Here is a 10198-nt window from a genome sequence, read left to right on the forward strand (position 1 = left end):
TGCTCCTGTTTGGCTATAGGCTGCTATTGTTTCCTAAAATAAATCAAATGCTTTATGGCCCTCTGGAGCCACCAGAACCATGTCTTATATTTATATTTTATGTTATGTTATCCTATTATATTTCATCCATACACAAATACTAAGAGGAGTAAGATACACCTATCTATGTATCCCGAGAACATTCATACATTTTTAAATAATGTTAGTTGTAGCAATTTAGTTAAGCAATTATGTAAACTTTAAAGTATATCTACAATAAATTATGTTTTCTCATCTACAACCTATGTGTTGTGGAATATCCAACTACTGTATGGAATAAACCGTAGAGCCTGCAGCCTGATCATTTCCCTCATTTGGCTTTGGCTTTTTTTTGCATAATATGCAAGATTAGCATTTCATACATTACAAGATTATTACATCAGAGGCCAAATGGAAATCTTTTTGGTTGGTAGATGATGGAGAATGGCACCAATTTGCATAAGAATTCAGAAAAAGAAAATACGCTGTCAAATCTGTCTATACATGTTCCTGATTTATAGAGTTGGGAATATTGTCTTCATTCCTCTCCCGATTTAACATGTAAAGCTGTGCGCCCATATTCAAATGGACCTTCAGCTATGGATGTGCCACCCCTCCAACTGTTGCTGGGAGTCCATTTAAATTCAGCTGGCTTGGGGTTTTTTTTTAATCGATTTTCATGCTGTAAGCCCACATATTTCAGATTTTTTTTCTTTCATTTGTCTTTTTTATGCTCTCTTCCTTGTTTGCGTCTGCGATCTCAGTCTCTCCGTTTGATTTGGTCTGAAGGTCTCACATTCCTAGTGGTCCTCGTCTTTGCCTCGTTCGATGTTTGTTTTATTTTTCTGTCGAAATTGTTTAAACATTTTCTGTGCAAATGGATTCTAGGGCTGAGGAAGACATTTGACTGTGTTGGCGTTTGTCGTGCACGCGAGAGAGAAAGAGAGGAGAGAGTACACACATGCACATACACACACACACACACACACACACACACACACACCGTTTCCAATTTCCAAGAGGAGCGGTAAAACCACAGCATCAGAGGAGCACGCATGCCTCTGGTTGCCTGCGCCAATTCGGAGGATGTGGGGGATACTGGAGAAGATTGTGCAAGCGAGCGTGCATCGCTGCGGCTGTTTTTTTTTGTTTTTTTTGTTTTAAACGTTTTCCATTTTCTGTTATTGTGGCTTTGCTGTAGGGGCTAGCCTGGCCTGGGGAGTGCTGGGGGGGGGGAGGGGGGGCTTGGCGTAGAAGTCTCCAAGAGCAAGTAGGGACTGTGAAGAGCTCCCAGCAGCCTCTGCAGTTTCCCACAGTGCTGCCAATGTTCACGTCCACACACACACACACACACACACACCTTCAAGCAAAGCTAAGCAGGTTGCTGCATTTTATGTTCATGCCAGCATGCAGCCCTTTCCTGTCACCCTGGCGCAGTAACATGAGCCCTCCCGATTCTCACACTCTTTGTGCCAACGTGGTACAAAATCTACCTGTCTTACCTTTACACCGACAACACACACACACACACACACACACACACACACACAGTTATCTCAGACGTACATGTTAAGCGGTAACATCCTACCATAACTCAATAAAGCTGGTATGCTTTTGTCTGACGCATGAGTTGTGCCTGTAACAAACCCTGCCTGTGTATTTATGTATACCTGCTGCTGCTCCCTGTTAATGACCCTTTCAGTTATAAATCCGCAATCCTCAAAGCACCGCACCCGCTCTCTCTCTCTCTCTCTCTTTCTCTCTCTCTTTCTCTCTCTCTCTCTCTCTCTCTCTTTCTCTCTCTATCTCTCTCTCTCAAATACACACACACACACGCACGCACGCACGCACGCACACATACACACACACACACCCTCATTTCCATCTTTGCCATGCTGCAGTGGTGGCCCAGTCCTTTAACCCCACTCTGTGCATGCTGTGCTGTGATTGATCACCTGTCCTCAGGTTGCACACAGACAAACCCCAGCAGCTATGCTGCCTTTACACCTTTCAGACCCCCCACCCACACACACACACACACACACACACACACACACACACACACACACACATACACACACAGACACGCACACACACACACGCACTCCCCATCACACCCACTGCCAGTGCTGCGGAGCCATTAGGTTCCCCCGTCCGGCCTTAACAGAAGCTGGGGACTCTCCCTTCCCCACCTCTGAGGGGGTGATGCATCAGGGCAGGCCAGTGTGACGGCGCGGCGGCGGGTCGTTTGTGCTGGTGAGTTGTGTTGGTGTCGGAGGTGTGCTAGAGACGGTGGGCGGACAGGGCAAGGGGGGGGGGGGGGGGGGGTTCTCCAACGCGTGTCTCTTTTGGTGCAGAATGACGGAGAGGACGCCAGGGGAGCGAGCCATCTGCTCCAGCCCCCAATACAACTTTCAATTAACCGTGGACCACCTCACAGCAGATTCCTTTAAAGGGATATTCCGCCATTTTTGGAAATACGCTCATTTTCCACCTCCCCTCGAGCAAAACAATCGATATTTACCTTGCTCCCGTTCATCCAGCCATTCTGTGAGTCTGACGATACAACTTTTAGCTTCAGCCTAGCATAGATCATTGAATCGGATTAGACCATTAGCTTCTCGCCTGCTAGCTTCATGTTTAAAAGTGACTAAGATTTCTGGTAATTTTCCCATTTAAAACGTGTCTCCTCTCAAGTTAGAAAAAGCAATAAGACCAACTGAAAATGAAACCTGGCGTTTTTCTAGGCTGATTTGACATGGAACTACACTCTCATCTGGTGTAATAATCAAGGCAACTTGCAAACGTACCATAGGCGCAGTGATATTGTACACAGCATCTGAAAATAGTCCCCATAGACAACAAGCAGTAGTAGTGCCAGTAGTTTGCAAGTTGCCTTGATTATTACGCCAGATGAGAGTGTAGTTCCATGTCAAATGAGCCTAGAAAAACGCCAGGTTTCATTTTCAGTTGGTCTTATTGCTTTTTCTAACTTGAGAGGAGACACGTTTTAAATGGGAAAATTACCAGAAATCTTAGTCACTTTTAAACATGAAGCTAGCAGGCGAGAAGCTAATGGTCTAATCCGATTCAATGATCTATGCTAGGCTGAAGCTAAAAGTTGTATCGCCAGACTCACAGAATGGCTGGATGAACTGGAACAAGGTAAATATTGATTGTTTTGCTCGAGGGAAGGTGGAAAATGAGCGTATTTCCAAAAATGGCGGAATATCCCTTTAAAAGACTCCCATCTCTCCTCTTCCATTGTCATTCACTCTCTCTATCTGTCTGTCTCCATTCTCTCTCTCTCTCTCCCATCCCCTCCCTCTCTCCTTTTCTTCCCGTAGTACTGGTCTCTCCTGCAGGATTGGCTTGGTCATGGTATTCACTCCTTGCGCTGCACAGTAATTAATGATGGCCATTTCTTTCCCTCAATGGATGACTCATGCATCGGCTGTTTGGCAGCAGAAAGCACTCGACTCTCTCCGTAGTACTTAAGAATAATGAGTCCCCCCCCCCTACCCCCACCCATCCTGTCTGCCCATCAGAGAAAGGAAGAGAGAGAGAGAGAGAAAGAGAGAGGGAGAGTATTATCATTAGTACCACTTCATCGTACGGTTCATTCTCACCATGCAGCCTTTGTCCGAGTGTTCACATGTCAGGATGTCACACTTGAGTGAATCCGATCGTATCAGCTAGTTGTGATGTTGATGTTTTAATTATGTGTGAGGAGAGTAATTATATGCCTGGATACTTCAGCTCATTTCTATAGATAGTCCCCTTTGACTTGAGAGACAGAGGGCTGCAGATGTAGTTGTGATGGACACAAAATGACCTCCCATTCCTCGGAATTGTTTCCCGTTGTTGTGGTCACAGGGTTAATGTGGAGGTCTTTCCAACCGTAGCCTAGTACATTGCCTCCCCCTCTACCTCTTTACTTCAAAGTCTCAGAAGGCTCTTCAAAAGCAATAGGCAACAAATTGGACATCCACTCTCTCTTCAGTCGGTCTTGGGAGTCAGGAGTGTGTACCTTCCGCTCAATGAGACTAAATGTGATTACATTTCCAGCATTAAGAAACAAATTCTGTGCACTCTGATATTTTCTTTTTGTCTTTCATGTCTGTGTTGCTGTACACATGAAACAGTACTTCAAAGCTGTGTCAGTCAGAGAGGCAGCAGACCCACACTACGAAGCCAAAGTCATAATGCTGCCTATTATGCAGGATTAGCCTCTGTGTGCTCAAAATATTTGCCAATATCACTCTACTCCCAATGTCAGCAAGCGGCTGTCAAACGTGCAAATGTATTACCGTGTTGGTTGCTGCCAAATACTGTACATTTTTATTTAGAAGACATTGCTTGCTCTTCTTGGCTGGTGCAGGTAAAACGGTACACATTGTGCATATTTTACAGTTCACTCAAAAGTCACAGAGAAATGTTTTGTACTTTTTGTAAGTCCGTCTGTAAGTGCTGCAAGTGCTGTGAATGCGGTGCGGAGTGGGTTACCCTGCGCTCTGCTTTGTTCACAGGTGGTGGACTGCTCCTGGGACGAGACGGTAAAAATCTACTCCCCTCCACGGCTGGCCGACGCCCAACCAAGCGCGCCGTAGAGAAAGATAATTACCCTGCCGCAAGGTGGAGAGAAAAGAGGGTGAGCCGTGGAAAAAAAAGATTGCAAAGGAGGGAGGGGAAGAGGGAGGGATGGGGGACGCTCAGGTTCGTCTCAATCCGTGGGCATGGAGTTTGCCAAGGCGGCGCTGCGGTATTCCTAATGACGCTATTAAAGGGGAGGACTCAGGGGCATCCGTGCGAACACACACGGCTGTCCGGCTCGCGCGTACAGGAGGAGGGATTCCTCGTGTAGCGGGGAGCACCGCGATTCACACTCACCTGAAGCAGCTGCATTCTAAGTGCCATTACTGTGATGTGAACCTATGCGTTTTCTAAGATGTGTGACAGAAATCATAGTGTCACAGGGGTTCAACACCTAGCCTAACCTTTCCCCTGGAATCCCGCTCTACCCTGTGTCCATATGCATTTGTATTTGTTCATTTCCCTGATGATGTACAATTATATTAATGACCAGATTGTATTAATTTACTGTCTGGCCAGTATTGTGCCTGTAACTGTATGTCCATAAAATGTGATAAACTACGACCATGTTTACTAAGAAAATCTATATCAATAAAGACCTAAATTGTGTACTTAAATTTTATATTATGTTTAGCTACAAATAATTCGGCCCAGCCCATTGTGTTGTCAAATGTTATAATGTGTACTTGACAGAGTTGTGTATAAATGTAGGTGCGGTGGGAGTTTAACCATGCGTAAATAAATTATTGTTCTCGTTAAATAATAATGGAAATGTTTCCTTATCTTTCAAATGTGTAATGCACTGGAAACTGAAATGTATGTCAGAATTAACAGAGATTGTTTTCGGCGGGGAATAAACAAAAGCTTATCAACATTTTTATTCATGAGATCAAATATTTGTATTATTATTATTATTATTTGTCCATCCACACAGTACTGCAGTTAATTTATTGGTGCATGCGCGCTTTTTTTCACGTGCTCTTGGTGACTTTTAAAAGGCGAAACCCCGCTTTTCTTCCATTCAAAAGAACCGTGCACAGATTCTGCACGTCATCCCGCCGTACAGTCGCAATCGGTTGAATGGGTTCCCTGGAGGAAAAAAATAAACCGTAAAAAAAAAACTTTAGAAGTCCATCAAAGTAAGTGGGTTCCCTGCGCAGCCTTCCAATTCAATTAGCTGACGGCGGGGGGAGACTCTGCGGCGAGTGTCGCATTCATATCAGCAACTCCAGAGCAACTGTTTCACCGTGAATTACGCAGGGTTGGACACCGATGTGGGGGCGTGTGTTGAACACCGTATTTTCGTCTCCGTGTCCCGATGGTGAACACAGCACGTGGGACCTCTGAATATACAGGACGGACTTTTTAGTTATTTAGGCTACGTTTTGTACAGTAGCCCACATGTGAGGTGCATATATAGAGGCGTCTCTTATGCCAAAGTCTCTTTTTGGAACTGTAATGCGTGAGAGCTCGGCTTTGACTCTTTACATTGAAATGTCCTACTGTGCCAGTTGATTACTACTGGACATCAATAACTTTGGCATTACGGTTGTACGCACAGCGACAGAGAGCCGTACAGTGTTCAGGTGAAACGTGCGGATATCATTGCCGTTATTCGTGGTTCTTCAGAACTTGCGTAAAGCGGAAACCCTCGGACACTATGGATGTTTGCAAAGGTCGTATGCTGGGCATTACGGTGGCTGTAGCCCACGGTTTTTTCTCGGGATCTTTAAACATTTTGTTAAAATTTCTCATCACCACTTACCACTTCAATTACCTCACCCTGATCCAGTTCCTGACGAGTAGCACTGCGGCGCTTACTCTGGAGACGCTGAGGAGATTGGGAAAAGTAGATATACCTCCGTTCAGTCTACAGTTAGTGAAAGTTTTCTCCAGCGTGTGCATTATGGCCACTCTACAGTCAACCCTGACGCTGTGGTCTCTCAAAGGACTTAGTTTACCGATGTATGTGGTTTTCAAACGATGTCTCCCCTTGGCAACGCTGGGGATTGGGGTTTGCATTTTAAAGAACGGAATTCCCTCGGTCGGTGTGATCGGTGCGGTGTTGATTACCACGACAGGAGCAGCCTTGGCAGGTAAAACCCGGTGCTGTTTATTGAACAATTAAGCATAAAGCGTTAGAGATAAAATGGTCTGTGGAGTTTATTGCCATTCAATTCAGAATCAATTACCTTTACCATTCAGCAGTCTTTGAAGCATGCGTGAAAGTTAATTATTAAATACCCACAATGACAGCATTTACTTGTGTTTAAGTCTGTATACTGCTGTGTCCAGTAATTGAAACCTGCATCATGGTGTTATGGATCAGTGTCTGGGCCTCTGAGTTTGGTCTTTGGTTACATTTATTGCAGAATAGTTACACGTCAATGAATGTGGCAAACACCTTTTAACTTCCACCCCATGTAGGGCTTAACTTGGCATTCATCCAGTCCTACTTAACACCTTGTGCACTGTGTTATCCCCTCACCCCACTAACCCCACTAACCCCCCCATTCTCCACCTATACCTCAGGTGCGGGTGATCTCACGGGAGACCCGTTTGGCTACGTGACGGGCGTGCTGGCGGTGATCATCCACGCCTCCTACCTGGTCCTCATCCAGAAGGCCAGCAGCGACACCGAGCACGGGCCGCTCACGGCCCAGTACACCATCGCCATCGTGGCCTCGCCCGTGCTGCTGGTGTGCGCCTTCGTCAGCATGGACGCCATCGACATGTGGAGCTACGAGGGCTGGGCGAACCCCTACATCACGGGCATCTTCGTCACCTGCATCGTCATCGGCTGCGCCATGAACTTCACCACGCTGCACTGCACCTACATCAACTCGGCGGTGACCACCAGCTTCGTGGGCGTGGTGAAGAGCATCGCCACCATCACGGTGGGCATGGTGGCCTTCACCGACGTGGAGCCCACCAGCCTCTTCATCGCCGGCGTGGTGGTCAACACCGTGGGCTCCATCACCTACTGCATCGTCAAGTACTTCGAGACCCGGAGGAAGCTCAAGTACCAGGACATGGACGAGGCCTCCGCCGAGGAGGGGCTGCCCGGGCAGCCGTACACCGAGCCGGCCAAACCCGAGGGGGGCGACGCCGGGGGGGAGGCGGAGGCGGAGGGGGAGGGACTGGCCAACGGGACCCTGGCCACGGGGTTGCCAGACGGGAGTGACCAGACCCCGTTCCCGGCGCTGGAGCACACTGAGCAGGAGTCGGTGGAGATGCAGAAGCAGGCCTACTTCCAGGAGGGCGAGCCGCTCGCCCAGCCCCAGTCTCTGAGTGACAGTTACCTGGGGGTGTGGAGGTCCGTTCGCACACTCAAGTTCTTCAAGAAGGACACGCTGATTGACAATATGGAGGTGCAGAGCCCTTAACACTGAATGTGTTTTTTTATTTGTGGTGAAAGCGTGCATGTTGTGTCCGTTTGTGTCACTGAATGAGCCTGAATATGAACATTGGAAGATGTTTTTTCTGCCTTTTTTTTGTTTTTATGTTCTTCTCTTAAAAAGTATTTTTAAGAAATCTATCTGATGAGTTTGTACACATAGGAGGGGTTATATCAAGTATTTCTAAATGCATAGGGTTAATGCATTGAAATGTTTTATACTGAGTTTTCAGTAGTGGCAGTGTTGTCTGTGCAGGGAATGGCAAACCAACCATGTGTCAGATGAAGACTAAGGGACAGCTCTTGTTCCCCAGTTATTTTAAAACGCCTCCTTTTGAAGACATCTTGTATTTACTGTAAATATAAGAAGGTCGATTGGTTGTGTTACATGTTAATAACTGAGAACTAAAAAAAAAGAAAACGATTATCATGTTTCACTATGATTTGTTTACTTATTTTGTCTTGCACGTGACGTGAATGCCTGTTCAGATTTGTGCAATCTCAAAATGAGACACTCGACAAGATCAAGGAGCAACAGCATTTTCACATTTGCATGTCTGATGCAAAGTAAATTCAAATGAGTTTCACATGAAAAATGCCTGTTTCCTAATGCTGGGTTTAGTTAGAATGGAACATCCATAACCATAAGTGACCTGGTAATTGCTTTTTGCCATGTTGTCTTACCACTGAGAAATGCTTCTGAATTACCAGTGGATGGTTGCTGATAAGGTTCACATAACCGAAGAGTAACATACGCTGACATGAGCAATCTGCCCAGGAGCGAAAAAAGATATTGGGTAATTCTGTTAGCTGAAAGCATTTGTTTGGCTGGGCACCCATATTACCTCAATTCAATATATAGCCTCAATATACATATGAAGTACACAAGAGAATCTCTTTCCCATATCTTATGGATCCTATAGGTCTCTGTAAGATGTCTACTGCTTGAAGTATGTCAAAATCTTGTTATGGCAAAAGTACAGTGACTGCATATGCTTTATGTAAAGGGATGTTTTTTGCAATTAAAAATGTATTTCCAATTGTTGGAGAGAGAAAAAAAACACATTATCAGCTTGTCTTCAAATCCCTGTAAATCAACACACACACACACACACACACACACACACACACACACACACACACACACACACACACACACACAATGACAAGCACACAGACATACTGAAGAGTGTATCCTTCTCATGTCCTGTACCTGCAGGGAGAGACAAGACTGATTTGTCCGTTCACCCTTCTGGGGGCCTAGTCAGCAACTTCAGCTGCTGGGGAAAATCTATCCCAAAGTGCCTTTGAAATGGCCAGTCTGCATTTGGAGGAACAGATATTGCAAGACTCAATGCAAGGAGAAATGAGTCCTGTGATGTCCAGGGAAATTGAGAGAGAGAGAGAGAGAGAGAGAGAGGATAGAACATATTATGTTCATATGGCAGTGTAGGAATAATGCATCCCCCACCTCTCCACCACAACACACACACACACACACACACACTCACTCACCACAGCCAGACTTGGCTCGTATCACTGGACGGTCCAGTAGTGGTCTCCCCTGCTGTCTTGTGATTGTTTCTCAGCCTTCCCTCCACAAATTAACTGATGGCAATCATGGCCCATCACCCACTCCACAGATTAGCAGGGACTATTGATTAAACCGTACGTCTTAATCGCCAGTTAGAATATGCACATTATCAGGAGCAGGTTAAAGAGGGTTGAGGTGAATTGTCAATGAAGTCAACTCAATTAAGTTTGACGGGCGTGATAACCATCAGATTTTGGAGGGATTTTTAGTCATATTGAACAGCATTGAGTCACATTTTTTACATTTCATAATTGACGGTGTGTCTGAGGCTTTCATCTTGGATTGTTTTTTGTTTCGTCTGAAAAGCTTGCTTTGCATATCCTCTGCCACTGGTGTGATGTGTGGCAACTCTCCCCCTCTCCTCTAAACTGCTTTGATGCGACGCCTCCTTTCTCTGCCGTGCCAGGGGTTTGCCTTCCCTCTCCGCTCGTGTTTATGGAGATTTATCTGTTCCAGTTCCTGGCCTCCACGCTGCTGTCATGTTCTGTGAGACTTGCCTCCAACACGTATGATTCACCTCCAGCTGGCTAGCTGTATCTTGGGATTGCACGCTCGGTGTTGTACGGTTGCCTCTCTCTCTCTCTCTCTGTCTCTTT

At 45.9% G+C, this 10198-nt stretch overlaps 2 protein-coding genes across 2 annotated transcripts in view; both read left to right on the forward strand.

Moving 5' to 3' along the window:
- pex7 (peroxisomal biogenesis factor 7) overlaps window positions 1-5464 on the forward strand; it is a 32745-nt gene extending 27281 nt beyond the window's left edge. Inside the window, exon 9 of the mRNA XM_062551340.1 lies at window positions 4548-5464. Coding sequence (XP_062407324.1) covers window positions 4548-4628 — 81 coding nt within the window. The 3' untranslated portion in view covers window positions 4629-5464. The remainder of the gene's footprint in view (window positions 1-4547) is intronic.
- A 699-nt stretch (window positions 5465-6163) lies between these two features.
- slc35d3 (solute carrier family 35 member D3) lies at window positions 6164-9014 on the forward strand. Its single transcript, XM_062551332.1, has 2 exons — window positions 6164-6707; window positions 7144-9014. Exons 1-2 carry the CDS (start codon window positions 6272-6274, stop codon window positions 7995-7997), a joined length of 1290 nt encoding a protein of 429 aa, XP_062407316.1. The 5' UTR covers window positions 6164-6271; the 3' UTR covers window positions 7998-9014.
- Window positions 9015-10198: the final 1184 nt, after the last annotated feature.

The sequence above is a fragment of the Sardina pilchardus genome, chromosome 12 (assembly GCF_963854185.1).
Source record: "Sardina pilchardus chromosome 12, fSarPil1.1, whole genome shotgun sequence".
NCBI classification, from domain to species: Eukaryota; Metazoa; Chordata; class Actinopteri; order Clupeiformes; family Clupeidae; genus Sardina; species Sardina pilchardus.